Source organism: Gobius niger (assembly GCF_951799975.1).
Source record: "Gobius niger genome assembly, chromosome: 4".
Classification (NCBI taxonomy): domain Eukaryota; kingdom Metazoa; phylum Chordata; class Actinopteri; order Gobiiformes; family Gobiidae; genus Gobius; species Gobius niger.
The window spans coordinates 3853297-3873973 of record NC_136855.1 but is presented as its reverse complement, the minus strand read 5'-3'; the positions used below and the strand labels follow the sequence as shown (position 1 = coordinate 3873973).

The 20677-nt window shown below is 41.0% G+C and overlaps 1 protein-coding gene across 1 annotated transcript in view; it reads left to right on the top strand.

The window, feature by feature from the left end:
* The first annotated feature begins 12060 nt into the window (after positions 1 to 12060).
* Positions 12061 to 20677, top strand: part of LOC306962077 (monoacylglycerol lipase ABHD2-like) — a 31069-nt gene continuing 22452 nt past the window's right edge. Inside the window, exons 1-3 of the mRNA XM_079555121.1 lie at positions 12061 to 12300; positions 12915 to 12978; positions 15133 to 15348. Of these exons, the coding sequence (XP_079411247.1) occupies positions 15137 to 15348 (212 nt within the window). The 5' untranslated portion in view covers positions 12061 to 12300; positions 12915 to 12978; positions 15133 to 15136. The remainder of the gene's footprint in view (positions 12301 to 12914; positions 12979 to 15132; positions 15349 to 20677) is intronic.

Sequence of the window (20677 nt, the reverse complement as noted above, 5' to 3'; positions counted from 1 at the left end):
GGATGTTACTTTACAGTAGCGTTGTACAGTCTGACAGCAGTGAGGATGTTACTTTACAGTAGTGCTGTACAGTCTGACAGCAGTGAGGATGTTACTTTACAGTAGTGTTGTACAGTCTGACAGCAGTGAGGATGTTACTTTACAGTAGTGTTGTACAGTCTGACAGCAGTGAGGATGTTACTTTACAGTATTGTTGTACAGTCTGACAGCAGTGAGGGTGTTACTTTACAGTAGTGTTGTACAGTCTGACAGCAGGGAGGATGTTTCTTTACAGTAGTGTTGTACAGTCTGACAGCAGTGAGGATGTTTACAGTTGTGTTGTACAGTCTGACAGCAGTGAGGATGTTACTTTGCAGTAGTGTTGTACAGTCTGACAGCAGTGAGGATGTTACTTTACAGTAGTGTTGTACAGTCTGACAGCAGTGAGGATGTTACTTTACAGTAGCGTTGTACAGTCTGACAGCAGTGAGGATGTTACTTTACAGTAGCGTTGTACAGTCTGACAGCAGTGAGGATGTTACTTTACAGTAGTGTTGTACAGTCTGACAGCAGTGAGGATGTTACTTTACAGTGTTGTTGTACAGTCTGACAGCAGTGAGGATGTTACTTTACAGTAGTGTTGTACAGTCTGACAGCAGTGAGGATGTTACTTTACAGTAGTGTTGTACAGTCTGACAGCAGTGAGGATGTTTACAGTTGTGTTGTACAGTCTGACAGCAGTGGGGATGTTACTTTACAGTAGTGTTGTACAGTCTGACAGCAGTGAGGATGTTACTTTACAGTAGTGTTGTACAGTCTGACAGCAGTGAGGATGTTACTTTACAGTAGTGTTGTACAGTCTGACAGCAGTGAGGATGTTACTTTACAGTAGTGTTGTACAGTCTGACTGCAGTGAGGATGTTACTTTACAGTGTTGTTGTACAGTCTGAAAGCGGTGAGGATGTTACTTTACAGTAGTGTTGTACAGTCTGACAGCAGTGAGGATGTTACTTTTCAGTAGTGTTGTACAGTCTGACAGCAGTGAGGATGTTACTTTACAGTAGTGTTGTACAGTCTGACAGCAGGGAGGATGTTACTTTACAGTAGTGTTGTACAGTCTGACAGCGGTGAGGATGTTACTTTACAGTAGTGTTGTACAGTTTGACAGCAGTCAGGATGGTACTTTACAGTAGTGTTGTACAGTCTGACAGCAGTGAGGATGTTACTTTACAGTAGTGTTGTACAGTCTGACAGCAGTGAGGATGTTACTTTACAGTAGTGTTGTACAGTCTGACAGCAGTGAGGATGGTACTTTACAGTAGTGTTGTACAGTCTGACAGCAGTGAGCATGTTACTTTACAGTAGTGTTGTACAGTCTGACAGCAGTGAGGATGTTACTTTACAGTAGTGTTGTACAGTCTGACAGCAGTGAGCATGTTACTTTACAGTAGTGTTGTACAGTCTGACAGCAGTGAGGATGGTACTTTACAATAGTGTTGTACAGTCTTACAGCAGTGGGGATGTTGCTTTACAGTAGTGTTGTACAGTCTGACAGCAGTGAGGATGTTACTTTGCAGTAGCGTTGTACAGTCTGACAGCAGTGAGGATGTTACTTTACAGTAGCGCTGTACAGTCTGACAGCAGTGAGGATGTTACTTTACATTAGTGTTGTACAGTCTGACAGCAGTGAGGATGTTACTTTATAGTAGTGTTGTACAGTCTGACAGCAGTGAGGATGTTACTTTACAGTAGCGCTGTACAGTCTGACCGCAGTGAGGATGTTGCTTTACAGTAGTGTTGTATAGTCTGACAGCAGTGAGGATGTTACTTTACAGTAGTGTTGTACAGCAGTGAGGATGTTACTTTACAGTAGTGTTGTACAGTCTGACAGCAGTGAGGATGTTACTTTACAGTAGTGTTGTACAGTCTGACAGCAGTGAGGATGTTAATTTACAGTAGTGTTGTACAGTCTTACAGCAGTGAGGATGTTACTTTACAGTAGTGTTGTACAGTCTAACAGCAGTGAGGATGTTACTTTACAGTAGTGTTGTACAGTCTGACAGCAGTGAGGATGTTACTTTACAGTAGAGTTGTACAGTCTGACAGCAGTGAGGATGTTACTTTACAGTAGTGTTGTACAGTCTGACCGCAGTGAGGATGTTACTTTACAGTAGTGTTGTACAGTCTGACAGCAGTGAGGATGTTACTTTACAGTAGTGTTGTACAGTCTGACAGCAGTGAGGATGTTACTTTACAGTAGTGCTGTACAGTCTGACAGCAGTGAGGATGTTACTTTACAGTAGCGTTGTACAGTCTGACAGCAGTGAGGATGTTACTTTACAGTAGCGTTGTACAGTCTGACAGCAGTGAGGATGTTACTTTACAGTAGTGTTGTACAGTCTGACTGCAGTGAGGATGTTACTTTACAGTGTTGTTGTACAGTCTGAAAGCAGTGAGGATGTTACTTTACAGTAGTGTTGTACAGTCTGACAGCAGTGAGGATGTTACTTTACAGTAGAGTTGTACAGTCTGACAGCAGTGAGGATGTTACTTTACAGTAGTGTTGTACAGTCTGACCGCAGTGAGGATGTTACTTTACAGTAGTGTTGTACAGTCTGACAGCAGTGAGGATGTTACTTTACAGTAGTGTTGTACAGCAGTGAGGATGTTACTTTACAGTAGTGTTGTACAGTCTGACAGCAGTGAGGATGTTACTTTACAGTAGCGTTGTACAGTCTGACAGCAGTGAGGATGTTACTTTACAGTAGCGTTGTACAGTCTGACAGCAGTGAGGATGTTACTTTACAGTAGTGTTGTACAGTCTGACTGCAGTGAGGATGTTACTTTACAGTAGTGTTGTACAGTCTGACAGCAGTGAGGATGTTACTTTACAGTAGTGTTGTACAGTCTGACAGCAGTGAGGATGTTACTTTACAGTAGTGCTGTACAGTCTGACAGCAGTGAGGATGTTACTTTACAGTGGTGCTGTACAGTCTGACAGCAGTGAGGATGTTACTTTACAGTAGTGTTGTACAGTCTGACAGCAGTGAGGATGTTACTTTACAGTAGTGTTGTACAGTCTGACAGCAGTGAGGATGTTACTTTACAGTAGTGCTGTACAGTCTGACAGCAGTGAGGATGTTACTTTACAGTAGTGTTGTACAGTCTGACAGCAGTGAGGATGTTACTTTACAGTAGTGCTGTACAGTCTGACAGCAGTGAGGATGTTACTTTACAGTAGTGTTGTACAGTCTGACAGCAGTGAGGATGTTACTTTACAGTAGTGTTGTACAGTCTGACAGCAGTGAGGATGTTACTTTACAGTAGTGTTGTACAGTCTGACAGCAGTGAGGATGTTACTTTACAGTAGTGCTGTACAGTCTGACAGCAGTGAGGATGTTACTTTACAGTAGCGTTTTACAGTCTGACAGCAGTGAGGATGTTACTTTACAGTAGTGTTGTACAGTCTGACAGCAGTGAGGATGTTACTTTACAGTAGTGTTGTACAGTCTGACAGCAGTGAGGATGTTACTTTACAGTATTGTTGTACAGTCTGACAGCAGTGAGGGTGTTACTTTACAGTAGTGTTGTACAGTCTGACAGCAGGGAGGATGTTTCTTTACAGTAGTGTTGTACAGTCTGACAGCAGTGAGGATGTTTACAGTTGTGTTGTACAGTCTGACAGCAGTGAGGATGTTACTTTGCAGTAGTGTTGTACAGTCTGACAGCAGTGAGGATGTTACTTTACAGTAGTGTTGTACAGTCTGACAGCAGTGAGGATGTTACTTTACAGTAGCGTTGTACAGTCTGACAGCAGTGAGGATGTTACTTTACAGTAGCGTTGTACAGTCTGACAGCAGTGAGGATGTTACTTTACAGTAGTGTTGTACAGTCTGACAGCAGTGAGGATGTTACTTTACAGTGTTGTTGTACAGTCTGACAGCAGTGAGGATGTTACTTTACAGTAGTGTTGTACAGTCTGACAGCAGTGAGGATGTTACTTTACAGTAGTGTTGTACAGTCTGACAGCAGTGAGGATGTTTACAGTTGTGTTGTACAGTCTGACAGCAGTGGGGATGTTACTTTACAGTAGTGTTGTACAGTCTGACAGCAGTGAGGATGTTACTTTACAGTAGTGTTGTACAGTCTGACAGCAGTGAGGATGTTACTTTACAGTAGTGTTGTACAGTCTGACAGCAGTGAGGATGTTACTTTACAGTAGTGTTGTACAGTCTGACTGCAGTGAGGATGTTACTTTACAGTGTTGTTGTACAGTCTGAAAGCGATGAGGATGTTACTTTACAGTAGTGTTGTACAGTCTGACAGCAGTGAGGATGTTACTTTACAGTAGTGTTGTACAGTCTGACAGCAGTGAGGATGTTACTTTACAGTAGTGTTGTACAGTCTGACAGCAGGGAGGATGTTACTTTACAGTAGTGTTGTACAGTCTGACAGCGGTGAGGATGTTACTTTACAGTAGTGTTGTACAGTCTGACAGCAGTGAGGATGTTACTTTACAGTAGTGCTGTACAGTCTGACAGCAGTGAGGATGTTACTTTACAGTAGTGTTGTACAGTCTGACAGCAGTGAGGATGTTACTTTACAGTAGTGTTGTACAGTCTGACAGCAGTGAGGATGTTACTTTACAGTAGTGCTGTACAGTCTGACAGCAGTGAGGATGTTACTTTTCAGTAGCGTTTTACAGTCTGACAGTAGTGAGGATGTTACTTTACAGTAGTGTTGTACAGTCTGACAGCAGTGAGGATGTTACTTTACAGCAGTGTTGTACAGTCTGACAGCAGTGAGGATGTTACTTTACAGTAGTGTTGTACAGTCTGACAGCAGTGAGGATGTTACTTTACAGTAGTGTTGTACAGTCTGACAGCAGTGAGGATGGTACTTTACAGTAGTGTTGTACAGTCTGACAGCAGTGAGGATGTTACTTTACAGTAGTGTTGTACAGTCTGACAGCAGTGAGGATTTTACTTTACAGTAGTGTTGTACAGTCTGACAGCAGTGAGGATGTTTCTTTACAGTAGTGTTGTACAGTCTGACAGCAGTGAGGATGTTTACAGTTGTGTTGTACAGTCTGACAGCAGTGGGGATGTTACTTTACAGTATTGTTGTACAGTCTGACAGCAGTGAGGATGTTACTTTACAGTAGTGTTGTACAGTCTGACAGCAGTGAGGATGTTACTTTACAGTAGCGTTGTACAGTCTGACAGCAGTGAGGATGTTACTTTACAGTAGCGTTGTACAGTCTGACAGCAGTGAGGATGTTACTTTACAGTAGTGTTGTACAGTCTGACAGCAGTGAGGATGTTACTTTACAGTGTTGTTGTACAGTCTGACTGCAGTGAGGATGTTACTTTACAGTGTTGTTGTACAGTCTGAAAGCAGTGAGGATGTTACTTTACAGTAGTGTTGTACAGTCTGACAGCAGTGAGGATGTTACTTTACAGTAGTGTTGTACAGTCTGACAGCAGTGAGGATGTTACTTTACAGTAGTGTTGTACAGTCTGACAGCAGTGAGGATGTTTCTTTACAGTAGTGCTGTACAGTCTGACAGCAGTGGGGATGTTACTTTACAGTAGTGTTGTACAGTCTGACAGCAGTGGGGATGTTACTTTACAGTAGTGTTGTACAGTCTGACAGCAGTGAGGATGTTACTTTACAGTAGCATTTTACAGTCTGACAGCAGTGAGGATGTTACTTTACAGTTGCGTTTTACAGTCTGACAGCAGTGAGGATGTTACTTTACAGTGGTGTTGTACAGTCTGACAGCAGTGAGGATGTTACTTTACAGTAGTGTTGTACAGTCTGACAGGAGTGAGGATGTTACTTTACAGTAGTGTTGTACAGTCTGACAGCAGTGAGGATGTTACTTTACAGTAGTGTTGTACAGTCTGACAGGAGTGAGGGTGTTACTTTACAGTAGTGTTGTACAGTCTGACAGCAGTGGGGATGTTTCTTTACAGTAGTGTTGTACAGTCTGACAGCAGTGAGGATGTTAACAGTTGTGTTGTACAGTCTGACAGCAGTGAGGATGTTACTTTACAGTAGTGCTGTACAGTCTGACAGCAGTGAGGATGTTACTTTACAGTAGCGTTTTACAGTCTGACAGCAGTGAGGATGTTACTTTACAGTAGTGTTGTACAGTCTGACAGCAGTGAGGATGTTACTTTACAGTAGTGTTGTACAGTCTGACAGCAGTGAGGATGTTACTTTACAGTAATGTTGTACAGTCTAACAGCAGTGAGGATGTTACTTTACAGTAGTGTTGTACAGTCTGACAGCAGTGAGGATGTTTACAGTAGTGTTGTACAGTCTGACAGCAGTGGGGATGTTACTTTACAGTAGCGTCGTAGTGTACAACACTACTTTACAGTAGTGTTGTACACTCTGACAGCAGTGGGGATGTTACTTTACAGTAGCGTCGTAGTGTACAACACTACTTTACAGTAGTGTTGTACACTCTGACAGCAGTGGGGATGTTACTTTACAGTAGTGTTGTACAGTCTGACAGCAGGGAGGATGTTACTTTACAGTAGTGTTGTACAGTCTGACAGCGGTGAGGATGTTACTTTACAGTAGTGTTGTACAGTCTGACAGCAGTGAGGATGTTACTTTACAGTAGTGCTGTACAGTCTGACAGCAGTGAGGATGTTACTTTACAGTAGTGTTGTACAGTCTGACAGCAGTGAGGATGTTACTTTACAGTAGTGTTGTACAGTCTGACAGCAGTGAGGATGTTACTTTACAGTAGTGCTGTACAGTCTGACAGCAGTGAGGATGTTACTTTTCAGTAGCGTTTTACAGTCTGACAGTAGTGAGGATGTTACTTTACAGTAGTGTTGTACAGTCTGACAGCAGTGAGGATGTTACTTTACAGTAGTGTTGTACAGTCTGACAGCAGTGAGGATGTTACTTTACAGTAGTGTTGTACAGTCTGACAGCAGTGAGGATGTTACTTTACAGTAGTGTTGTACAGTCTGACAGCAGTGAGGATGGTACTTTACAGTAGTGTTGTACAGTCTGACAGCAGTGAGGATGTTACTTTACAGTAGTGTTGTACAGTCTGACAGCAGTGAGGATTTTACTTTACAGTAGTGTTGTACAGTCTGACAGCAGTGAGGATGTTTCTTTACAGTAGTGTTGTACAGTCTGACAGCAGTGAGGATGTTTACAGTTGTGTTGTACAGTCTGACAGCAGTGGGGATGTTACTTTACAGTATTGTTGTACAGTCTGACAGCAGTGAGGATGTTACTTTACAGTAGTGTTGTACAGTCTGACAGCAGTGAGGATGTTACTTTACAGTAGCGTTGTACAGTCTGACAGCAGTGAGGATGTTACTTTACAGTAGCGTTGTACAGTCTGACAGCAGTGAGGATGTTACTTTACAGTAGTGTTGTACAGTCTGACAGCAGTGAGGATGTTACTTTACAGTGTTGTTGTACAGTCTGACTGCAGTGAGGATGTTACTTTACAGTGTTGTTGTACAGTCTGAAAGCAGTGAGGATGTTACTTTACAGTAGTGTTGTACAGTCTGACAGCAGTGAGGATGTTACTTTACAGTAGTGTTGTACAGTCTAACAGCAGTGAGGATGTTACTTTACAGTAGCATTTTACAGTCTGACAGCAGTGAGGATGTTACTTTACAGTAGTGTTGTACAGTCTGACAGCAGTGAGGATGTTACTTTACAGTAGTGTTGTACAGTCTGACAGGAGTGAGGATGTTACTTTACAGTAGTGTTGTACAGTCTGACAGCAGTGAGGATGTTACTTTACAGTAGTGTTGTACAGTCTGACAGGAGTGAGGGTGTTACTTTACAGTAGTGTTGTACAGTCTGACAGCAGTGGGGATGTTTCTTTACAGTAGTGTTGTACAGTCTGACAGCAGTGAGGATGTTAACAGTTGTGTTGTACAGTCTGACAGCAGTGAGGATGTTACTTTACAGTAGTGCTGTACAGTCTGACAGCAGTGAGGATGTTACTTTACAGTAGTGCTGTACAGTCTGACAGCAGTGAGGATGTTACTTTACAGTAGCGTTTTACAGTCTGACAGCAGTGAGGATGTTACTTTACAGTAGTGTTGTACAGTCTGACAGCAGTGAGGATGTTACTTTACAGTAGTGTTGTACAGTCTGACAGCAGTGAGGATGTTACTTTACAGTAATGTTGTACAGTCTAACAGCAGTGAGGATGTTACTTTACAGTAGTGTTGTACAGTCTGACAGCAGTGAGGATGTTTACAGTAGTGTTGTACAGTCTGACAGCAGTGGGGATGTTACTTTACAGTAGCGTCGTAGTGTACAACACTACTTTACAGTAGTGTTGTACACTCTGACAGCAGTGGGGATGTTACTTTACAGTAGCGTCGTAGTGTACAACACTACTTTACAGTAGTGTTGTACACTCTGACAGCAGTGGGGATGTTACTTTACAGTAGTATTGTACAGTCACACAGCAGTGAGGATGTCACTTTACAGTAGTGTTGTACAGTCTGACAGCAGTGAGGATGTTACTTTACAGTAGTGTTGTACACTCTGACAGCAGTGAGGATGTTACTTTACAGTAGTGTTGTACAGTCTGACAGCAGTGAGGGTGTTACTTTACAGTAGTGTTGTACAGTCTGACAGCAGTGGGGATGTTACTTTACAGTAGTGTTGTACAGTCTGACAGCAGTGGGGATGTTACTTTACAGTAGCGTTGTACAGTCTGACAGCAGTGGGGATGTTACTTTACAGTAGCGTTGTACAGTCTGACAGCAGTGGGGATGTTACTTTACAGTAGCGTCGTAGTGTACAACACTACTTTACAGTAGTGTTGTACACTCCGACAGCAGTGGGGATGTTACTTTACAGTAGTATTGTACAGTCACACAGCAGTGAGGATGTCACTTTACAGTAGTGTTGTACAGTCTGACAGCAGTGAGGATGTTACTTTACAGTAGTGTTGTACACTCTGACAGCAGTGAGGATGTTACTTTACAGTAGTGTTTTACAGTCTGACAGCAGTGAGGATGTTACTTTACAGTAGTGTTGTACACTCTGACAGCAGTGAGGATGTTACTTTACAGTAGTGTTGTACAGTGTGACAGCAGTGAGGATGTTACTTTACAGTAGTGTTGTACAGTCTGGCAGCAGTGAGGATGTTACTTTACAGTAGTGTTGTACAGTCTGACAGCAGTGAGGGTGTTACTTTACAGTAGTGTTGTACAGTCTGACAGCAGTGAGGATGTTACTTTACAGTAGTGTTGTACAGTCTGACAGCAGTGAGGATGTTTCTTTACAGTAGTGTTGTACAGTCTGACAGCAGTGAGGATGTTTCTTTACAGTAGTGTTGTACAGTCTGACAGCAGTGAGGATGTTTACAGTAGTGTTGTACAGTCTGACAGCAGTGGGGATGTTACTTTACAGTAGCGTTGTACAGTCTGATAGCAGTGGGGATGTTACTTTACAGTAGCGTCGTAGTGTACAACACTACTTTACAGTAGTGTTGTACCCTCTGACAGCAGTGGGGATGTTACTTTACAGTAGTATTGTACAGTCACACAGCAGTGAGGATGTCACTTTACAGTAGTGTTGTACACTCTGACAGCAGTGAGGATGTTACTTTACAGTAGTGTTGTACAGTCTGACAGCAGTGAGGATGTTACTTTACAGTAGTGTTGTACAGTCTGACAGCAGTGAGGATGTTACTTTACAGTAGTGTTGTACAGTCTGACAGCAGTGGGGATGTTACTTTACAGTAGTGTTGTACAGTCTGACAGCAGTGGGGATGTTACTTTACAGTAACAGGGGTGAGAAATACATTTTTACAAGCAGACACGTGAGAAACCTGAATAAAAAATGAATACATAGCCATCTGAGCCCGCTCTGGATGGTCTGGGATGATCTTGGCTTGCCTCAAGAACCTTCAGTGAAGATGGACAACTACAGACATGCACAAAACACTGTTTCATGATTTTGAAAATAAAGTCAGATTGGTGTGTTACGTTATTGGCTGAATTTAATACTACATAAGTGATTGATTTTTATCTTGTCAGGCCGGTAATGTAAGAATTACGGTTACTACTTAGTGCCACTTGTTAGGGCTTGACATCGACTCGAGCCAAACATCTCTATTTTAACCATTACTGTTTTACTCTCTCAACTTTGAGCAGATGACTTCAACAAGACTTGGATCAGGTGTTTAGAGTCTGGAAACAAAGTAACACAATTTTGAACAAAGGTGAGTAGTTTGTCAAAATATATACTTCAGTAAGATTATATTACTGTAGCCATCATTTTACTTAAGTAAATTCTGGAGTACTGCGTGAGTATTGTAAGCCTGAGTAACTGAACGTAAAAGTCTGCTTTTTGTTTTAGAGTTTTATGTTCAGAAAAATAAAACGCAAAGTAAAGTGGAAAGTCTGATATTTACAAAGAATAATCCGTTGAATCTATCCAAACAGAGCGTTTCTCGCTTACAGGTGTACTCCGTGAAAAGAGTAACCAAACATTTTGCTCAAGTAAGAGTACGGTTACTTAAAAATAATATGACTCAAGTGGAAGTCCAATAAAGGACTCAAAGTACAGGCTCTTGCTCAAGTGCATGTAGCTGAGTATACTCTGGTTTTGAACTATCAGGCGGTTTATTATTCCAGGTGGTGCAGCAGTATGTGGGCCTTGTGGGAGCTCCAGAGACAACTGGGGACAGGGCTGACCTGACCCCACGCCTGCATGGGACACTCTTACTCCTCACTGCAAGAAGAAAGGCAGGCATAAAGATCACCAGCTAAAGGGAGGTTAGGTTAGTAAACTGGACACATGCTTCTACCCCCCACCAGTGTCTCGCCTGGATACACGGTAACATAATATTCACCTCTTAGCCGAGTTTGGTATTACCCAAATAGATTCTTGAAAAAAGTGATAAAATAGTGACAAAAGTGAGGATAAAAATCGAACAAAAAAAATGAAAAAAGAGCAACAAAAGAGTGCCGGAAAAGCAACAATAACACAATTAAAAAAGCAACAACAACACAACAACAAAATTATGGAAAGGCCACAAGAAAGCCACAAAAGAGTGACAAAAACACATAATAAAAAGCAACAAAAAACCCTAAATAAAACATGACAAAAAAGTACCAAAAAAGAGATAAAGACGCGGGGAAACACTTCAAGTAACCATATTTAAATAGGGAAAACGTGGAAGAGCTTGGTAGCTTCTATCTTCACCTGGTTTGGAGCTATAGAGGAGAGGAGGAGAGGATAAATGCTGTTAATAGGTCTTTGGGGTAACTCATCTGTGTTGTGTTTACGTGACTGAGGGCACGCGTGAAGACCAGACAGGTACAAATGAACTCGTCTAAGCTCAGGTAAGAACATATCTCAGTATGTAAAAACGGTGGCCTATTCCTTTAAGGCAGTGTTTTTCAACCACTGTGCCGTGGCACACTAGTGTGCCGTGAGATATCTATGGTGTGCCTTGGAAAATTATCCAATTTCACCTAGTTGTTTTTTGAAAACAAATTCATTGTTTTCCGCAAATAATGTACCGTTTTCAAATGTCTGTGCTGTCTAGAGTAGAGTAACCATGTAATAAATACTCAATATCAGGTCGCTAATTTCTTTGAAACAAGAGAATTAGTGATGCATGGATGCGGCAGGTGGCGGTGACTGTGGCATTGTGGCTAGTGAGACTATACAGTGTTCCTATTCAAGAACGACTGAATGTAGGCTACAGGGTTACATTTTTTAAATATTGTCTGCTGGTGGTGTGCCTCGTGATTTTTTCAATGAAAAAAATGTGCCTTGGCTCAAAAAAGGTTGAAAAACACAGCTTTAAGGAACCCTTTTGGTCTGAAGTGATGGATTGGGGAACAGGCCAAAAAATTGCCGGAACACTCTCATTAAACACCATTATATCAGATCTAGTCTTTCTGGATCCTCCTAAATATTTCCCGGATCCTTTCCACTGCAAAACCGAAAGGTGGGGATCAAATGAAGCACCGGTAAGAAGTAAATAAATGACAGTGGGAGGGGCTGAGAGCATGACAACTCTCTGCGCCGGCCAATCAGGAGCTTCCCGGAAGTGAGTGCAGACGGCTGACACCATCGAAGTGTACCATTATACACCAGGCAGCGGCTAACTGTGGCTAACTGTTTGAGGGCCAGTGCGCGTCGCATCACCTCCGGGCTCCCACACACCCCCGAGTCATGGTGTAAGCTCACATTCTACACATTTATCAGGAGAAACTGCGAACCCGAGCGGACACATGAGGCTCCTCTGGCTTTAGGGAAACGCGCAGCTGGTGCTCACTTAGTAGCGGGGGAAGAAGAAGAGGTAGGTCACACTGAGAATATGCATCATTTTGTAATGCTTTGTCAATGTTCTGAACGAGATCGGCCCTTTAATGTGCTACATCATTTAGAATATGTTTTTGTTTAGATCTATTAAGAGGAATGTGTTTAATATCAGGAAAAGGAGGGCAGAGGGAAATATATCGCGGATGATGATGAGGAGGAGGAGGATTGTTGACGCTTTTCGCTGGTTGGATAAAATCAGACACACGGGATGCCTTTTTATCTGTTATCACATGTTTTCTTTGAATTTTGAGTCAATTGCTCGTCATATTATGTCGCCTTGTTGCTGACAGTTCGGATCATGCGCGAACATGGGCTCCTCTCCACAGACAAAATGCAGCGATAAGAAAAGTCAGCCCGTGCTTTGGAATTAAGGCGTTTTTTTTTTAATCCCGATGAGTCAAAACTGCTTTAAATAGTCGCCGACGGTTTGACCTGCAGTTGTACGGGAAGTCTATAACAGGATCTGGGTGGTGTTTCTCAATGAAGCAGGACAGCCGAGCGGATCGTGATTCGTAGCAGTCGTAGCGAGGCTGGGGAAGAGAAGAGACACAACATAATAACTGACTCTTCTGCTTTTTGTTTAGGGTCTGACCTTATCACTGTGACGTTGGATCTGTGACCGCTTCTTTGTTGGAATATTGATAAGAGGTAAGTACATTTTCTCCAGTTCAGCTTTACCCAAATGTTGAGGGTTACAGCTTAAGGCCAGAGTGACCCCTCATTTGAAAGCTAAGACCTACAAAACTGATCTGAACTGATCTTTTTCCTTGTGTTGTTGCCATGCTTTTTGACTTTTCTTTTCATTTTTTGTTGTTGTTGCTTTTTTTTATTTTTTGGGGGGCGTTTATGTCACTTTTTCATCACATTTTTGACACTTTCCTGTTCCTCTTTAGATACAGACGGCATCTCTGGAATCGCCCATATATGGTCATTTTTAAAAACAGTTAAGGGGGAAAACAATTTTGAAAAAAATGTATATTTTATCTAATTATTCAAAAACTACTTTAACAAATGCTGAAATATGAACATAGTTTCTACTAAATAATGATACAAAGACACGGGGAGGAGCAAAGTGGTTCAACAGCCCATAAATACATGAATAACGGAGAATGCTAACTTGATGCTACATGTTAGCATCGGGTTAATGCTAACGGTTAGCTCGCGCTAGCTACAACTGCCGTTTTTTCACTTCTACTGAACAAACTGCTGTGAGAAAATATCCATATGGGCCTGATTTACACTTGGCTTTATTTGTGTGTGATAAATAAGTTCATATTCCACCAGAAAATGGCAAAAAAGGGTGGAAAATTGTGTTTCTCTAAAGATTCTATTTTCCCCCTTGGCAAAGCCACGCCCCCTTCTATGACGAGATGCCGTCTGTATCTATTGTGGCTTTTTTGTTGCATATTTGTCGCTCTTTTTTTTGTAGCTTTCTTTGTCACCCGCTCTCTGTTGCTCTTCTGTGGTATTTTTTCTTGCTTTTACGTCACACGTTGTTGTCACTTTGTTGTCATGTTTTTGTCGGTCTTTTGTTCCGCTTCCATCCTCTTCCATCTCAGCTCATTTTTGTTGCTAAATGACACTTTTTTGGGGGGTAAAGCCAAACTCCGGTATGTATTATCTAAATGCTTATTTATTCCTCATCCCATCGCTGTGAATGAGTAAACATGTTATTTCAAAGTGGTCAAGAGAAAACAGTCTTTTTTCCACTTCTGTGTCAGGGACAAAGCTGGACACTGCTGAATTGAAAACGGTGAACGGGATACGCTTGTTTCCCAGCAGTCGGTTGTCAACAACACATTCTCAGTTTGGAGAAGTAGGAGGAAGGATGACATAAGCCTTGTGTTATTTAGTAACTTCTTGTGTGTAAGAGAGATACGAGATGTGTTTGGGCTGACGATTAGGTCCAGGCCATTCCGAGGATCTTCACCAAATAAAGACAAACTTGTCGGGATTTAAAAATGTCAAAAGCTGGAGTTGCTGTTCACATTAAAGCATTTGGACACATCGATCCATAACCAGTAGTGACCCGACAGCTAACAAAGTTGTTCCACAGTTATTTCTCTGCTTTTCATTTGTTTTAGTAAATGTGGGATCTGGCTAATATTTTCAATAGACTAACGCGGCGGGTTTTCTCTACTAGGCTTTTCACTGTGAGTTTTAAGATTTAAGCCTGAAATCTAAACTGCACAGCTTTTGCGACGCTGGTACCGAAAGAATTGGGTCCTAACCGGGTGGATATGTTTAAAATGTTCTGAGAAAACGAAATCTCTTGAGTTTTAAAGCAGTACTAAGTAACGTGTTTACCTTAACAAATCCTTCCCGTAGTCCCTGTGGGGGTAGTACAAGTGTTTTTTGGGATGATTCGGGGGTCTTTCATCTCCCCCTGGTGTCTCTGGCCAGAAAACCATGTTTGCAACTTGACTGCCTCCAGACCGGAGCCACCAATACACACTAATAGAATCACGAAGAAGAAGCTAACATGCTAACGGGCAAAGCTAGCTGCGGGCTAGCGTCACTTTAAACAGTATTTACAGCCATGTTTGAGTGAAAAAAATTATTTCCATTGTATAATTGGATGTGCAATATCCCTCTGTCCCTTCGCCTTTTCTGTCAGCGTAGTATTTACTCTCCAAGACAATTAGTACGTTAAAAAATCGTAACTTGCTACGACACCTGCAGTTGCGCTTATGACCTCTGGGGCAAGAGTTGCTTAGTACTGCTTTAAACCTAGATCACAATTCCAATATATTAAAATGGCGTTTGTTTGTAAAATCTTTGTTTGATTTGTTTTCCCCGCAGCACCATGAGCGCCCACGAGTCCAGCTCTGTCCACACCCTGTCCCCCGAGATGCCAGCCATGTTTGACGGCATGAAGCTGGCGGCGGTGGCCACGGTGCTGTACGTCCTGGTGCGGTGTCTGAACCTGAAGAGCCCCACGGCGCCGCCGGACCTCACCTTCCAGGACACGGCGCTGAACCGCTTCCTGCTCAAGTCGTGCTCGCAGCTCACCAAAGAGTCAGTATTCTCGTACCCTCTGCTGCTTGTCATGTGAGATGTTGCCGTTCAGTGACTGTGCTCACAGGGGCTTGAGTTTCCCGGTTATTATCGGGAGGTTTTAATATTCCAGTTTTGTCTTTGATCATATAAACGCACTTTCCCGATTATTAAAAACAGATTTCCGGATTTGAGAACCCAGATTTTCTGGCTGGGATTTTCCGTCAGTTACCGGGATACAACGGCATGAATACACTGTTTTACGGTTTTAAGAAACGTCACATTTTTTGCGCATGTGCCGTTAATAGTAAACAAACATGGCAACTGCGTTCCCGTTTCTGGAGCCAAGAGAAGACGGAGTTTTATATTGTCACCATGAAAGAACTAAAAGAGATAAATATTTTAAATGGAAAGAAGCAGCGTAATCGTCCTGAAACTGACGGCGACCGTTTCAAGGCGGCTGGTTTTCCTCCGGACGCAGAGAGGGGTCGACCACAACAGAGTCGGATAAAGTTTTTCCTCCACTAACTATCGGTGAACTCCATCAGCTCCACTCTCTCACACCAGTCCAGGCTTCAAACCTTCTCCTAGCCCTCCCTGGTCAGACACAGGACAGGTAAAGGTAACGATTACCCTCAATCTGCCGTCACTGTCGTTTGCCGTAGCTCAGGATGTGGAGGATGAGCAAAACATTGAGCCCAAAGTGGGCAAAAGAACCGGCCCCACAATTAGCCACACATTTATGGTTTTAATATTTAGAATATAATGTGTGCGCCTGCGTGGACAGAGCTTGAATACGAGAAGCTGGGTTTCCTTATTTGATCATGTAAAAAGGGGATTTGAGTTTCCCAATTTCTCAGTGACATAAACACAATGACCGGAATATTGCTTATAACCGGGACTCTCGATCCCTTGTAAACACAGAGTCACCTGGACGCAGGGTGAAGGTAGTGGTGTGTCAGCAGGTTTTGGGCTTCAGATGTCAGATGTTTGTGTCCTGGGTGACTGAATAGGAGAGATGTAGGGCTGCACGATGAACCTGTATCGAATCGGAGTTGACGTTTTAGCTCCTGCGATAATCCAACCTCAAGAATCACAATGATCAAGCCTCACGTCCTCAGAAGTGTCTGCAGGAGAATCATGTTTGTCATCATACTTCATGTGCGTCTCGCTCTGCACGTGGAGTATGTTATTCTCGCCACTTGTAACAAACAAGTGTTTGGCGACCAGCAGGATGGATTGTCTCACGGAATCATGTGTTCGTGGAGAGCGTTGAGGAAAAAAAAAAAAAGCTGATGTAGGGCTGCTCGATTATTGAAAAAATAATAATCACGATTATTTTTGTCATAATTGAAATCACGATTATTCAAACGATTATTTGTTGCCTTTAAGAAAATCCATCAAAAAAGTGACAAAAATCCATCAAAAAAAAGACAAAAATCCATCAAAAAAAAAAAAAAATCAATCAAAAAAAAGACAAAAATCCATCAAAAAAAAAAAAAAATCAATCAAAAAAAATGACAAAAATCCATCAAAAAAAAGACAAAAATCCATTAAAAAAAAAGACAAAAATCCATCCAAAAAATGACAAAATTCCAGCAAAAAAAAGACAAAAATCCATCAAAAAAGTGACAAAAATCCATTAAAAAAATGACAAAAATCCAGCAAAAAAGTGACAAAAATCCATCAAAAAAGACAAAAATCCAGCAGAAAAAAGACAAAAATCCTGCAGAAAAAAGACAAAAATCCTGCAAAAAAAGACAAAAATCCATCAGAAAAAAGACAAAAATCCCGCAAAAAAGTGACAAAAATCCATCAAAAAAGTGACAAAAATCCATCAAAAAAATTACAAAAATCCAGCAGAAAAAGACAAAAATCCATCAAAAAAGTGAAAAAAATCCAAAAATCAAAAATTACAAAAAAAAATTAGAAATTAAAAAAAAAAAAAATATATTGAAAAAAAATAATAATCATTTTTTTGCGATTATGCTAATTCTGTAATCGTTTACTGTTGTAATCGAAATCGTAATCGAATTTCGATTAATTGCACAGCCCTAAGCTGATGGCCTGTATTAAACAGCGTCTAAATAAATACATCTATACAGCAGGTTTTTGATGTATATTTGAGGCCAATTTTCATTAAGCAGGCAGAGTTTTGCAGCTTGTGATTCGGATAATGCATTTATGAGAATGTGAACGCACCATGTTTATTAGAAAATAATTCAAACTGAGGATGTTTAATATGCCTCTTTGACTTTCGCAGATTTGTTTCTTGTTGCTGATGAAGCTGAAGTATATTCATCTCAGTTGGATGAAAAATAAAACATAGGCTATACATAAAATATTAAAATTGCAAGTCAAGGTGTCAAGACATGGGCGGTGACCCGGTCAAATGAGACATTTTAGATTACATTAGATATTGTGGTGGACAGGCTCAGTAAAAATAGCTTAATACTGGACCTTGGTGTCAATAATGTAAAGGTTCAAATTAGCATTAGCATCAGTTAAACACCATGCGCTACCTTTTGCTCCTGATGTGTTGGCTGCTCTGCAAAGCAACAGTTTACCAAAGGCAGGACGACGTGCAGGATTTGCATGTTAGTCAGTGTTTTGTGACCTTTAAGAGCGACTTGTGTGTCCCGGAGATTTGAAACCTCTCTTCACTCCGGGACAAATTTGCTTCACTTGGTGCAAACATCTAACAAAGAGTCAGCTTTTTCACACCGACAACGATTATGAACCGTGGAAATGATTGACTTGACTACGTTTCGTTCAAAAGTATTTTGGAAAGCCTGAAGAAAGCATGTAATATTCAAGTATAGTATACAGTATAAGCCATCTATATAGGTCTACAAGCCAGACTTATTTAGCCAATGACATCAATGGTTTCAGATTCCATTTATTCAGGCATTTAAACATTTCCCATGAAAGAGAGGGAAGAAAATAAAGCCTGAAATGGAGTAGGGGATGCACGTGTTCTCTTTAAATGATAGTCCAAGCCCGGTCCATAGTCGGTTAACTGTTCAAATCAATAAATTAAGAAATAAATATATTGGCAAATAATGATTAAGTTATCACTGCAAATGCTGAAATAAAAATATAATATTTTTAATCATTAACAAATAAAGTCCTATAATTATTTTTTCGCTGACTAAATGCTGAAGTAAAAATATAAATAATAATAATAATAATAAACTAAAATAATAATAAACATAATAAATAATAATAAACTAAAATAATAAAGCCATATCATTATTTTCTGTCTGCATTTATTTATTCTTTCATTTATTTCTGCATTTATTTATTCATGTATTTATCTATTTCCACTTTTATTTTCAGTCGGCGCTTTATTTGTACAGCCTGCGTTATTCGCCCCCTTAATTTGCATGAGGTGAGAGAAATAATGAATAATGTATGCTGTAAAAATGAAGCGTTGACTAAAAATTAAAATTAATAGATAAATGAAAGTATAAATAAGTCAATCAATCAATCAATTTTTATTTATAGTGCCCTTTACAACACTCAAGGCGACCAAAGTGCTTTACAATAAAACCACATAAAATCCATTAAAAACATTCATACAACCAAACAATAAAACAGGTAAAATGTACTAAAAAAGTGTCGCCGTGCTGCTTACTGTTAAAAGCCAGTCTGAATAAATGTGTCTTGAGCCTGGATTTAAAAAGGCCAAAGTCAGTGATGGTGCGCATATCAGGGGGCAGCTTATTCCAGAGTCTGGGTCCAGCTACTGAAAAGGACCGATCACCCCAGTGCTTGGACTTGGTCCTGGGCACTTCCAGCAAGAGCTGGTTTGACGCCCTCAAGGATCTGCCAGAGTCACGAACAGTTAAAAGTTCAGACAAGTATGAAGGGGCAAGACCATTGAGGGCTTTAAAAACAAAAAGAAGGATTTTAAAATCAACTCTAAAAGAAACTGGAAGCCAATGCAACGAAAAAAGGACTGGGCTGATGTGCTGACGTCTGGGTGTATTTGTTAAAAAACGAGCTGCAGCATTTTGCACCAATTGAAGATGATTAAGACACGACTGGGAAACTCCAAAATAAAGGGCATTACAATAGTCAATTCTTGAACTGATAAAAGCGTGGATGGTTCGCTCCAGGTCTGAGCGGTTTAAAAAAGGCTTTACTTTAGTTAAAACACGCAGCTGATAAAAACTTGACCTGACCACACTGTCAATCTGTTTGTCGAAACGAAGTGAGTTGTCAAAGACAACCCCGAGGTTTCTGACCGTTGGTTTAATATAAGAGGACAGCAAACCAAAGTCTGAAGAATTTGAGTCACCAAACAAAATAAAATCTTTTATCCTCATTTAAATGGAGGAAATTCTGGTGTAGCCACAGTTTTATGTCAGATATGCAGTCCATGAGACATTTGACAGCGTCACTCCTATTCGATGAAACGGGCAGATAGATTTGCAGATCATCTGCATAGCAGTGAAATGCCAGATTATGTTGGGCAATAATTGACCCCAGTGGCAACATATAAAGAGAAAACAACATGGGGCCCAAAATAGAACCCTGGGGCACACCGCACGACAAGGAGGCAACAGAGGAGGACAGATCACCAATCATAACAGATAGAAAATAATTCTATGTCTTTTATTTTTTCAGTTTTATAAATAAGAGACGTTTAGTAAGTATTTTATTTTTACTTCAGCATTTAGGCAGCAAAAAAAAATAAAAAAAATAATGTTAAGATATAAAATAAATTTTTACTTCAGCGTTTGCAGTGATATTTGAATAATTATTCACCAATATATCTATTTATTAATTTATTTATAATTATGGAAGTTTTGCTCCCACATACAGTAGTTTAATCCCAGCACTATAATGTAGCCCTTTGTATGTGGCTGGTTTAAAGAGTGTCTGGTTGTGATGTGAGTGCTCTGATGCTGAGCCGCAGTCAGCGGTTTGTCCAAAACAACGGTCCAGATGTCACGCCTGTCCTTGTCTAAACACCTCGAGTCACTTTTCTCTCGTTAGATCATGTGCGCCTTCGATTGGGGACATAAAGTGTTCACATGAGTGTTAGATCACTATTAGGGTTGGGCGATGTCCCCTTAACTGGCAGTTGACAATGTGAACAGTGAATCATTGTGATGGGTGATGATATTGGGGGGTTTGTACTTAAACTAGAATGCACATGTTCAGACTGCAGGCCTTTTATTGCCCCATGATATCAGTCTAAACGGCCAGGTCACATTTATCGAGCCTACTCGTCATCACTGCTCTACAAATACCATCATTTTACAGTAAAGTAGAGGAGCGGACAGGGAAACTACACATGCTCTTGTTATGATGAGCTCTGTTAGAGAATTAACAATGGTGT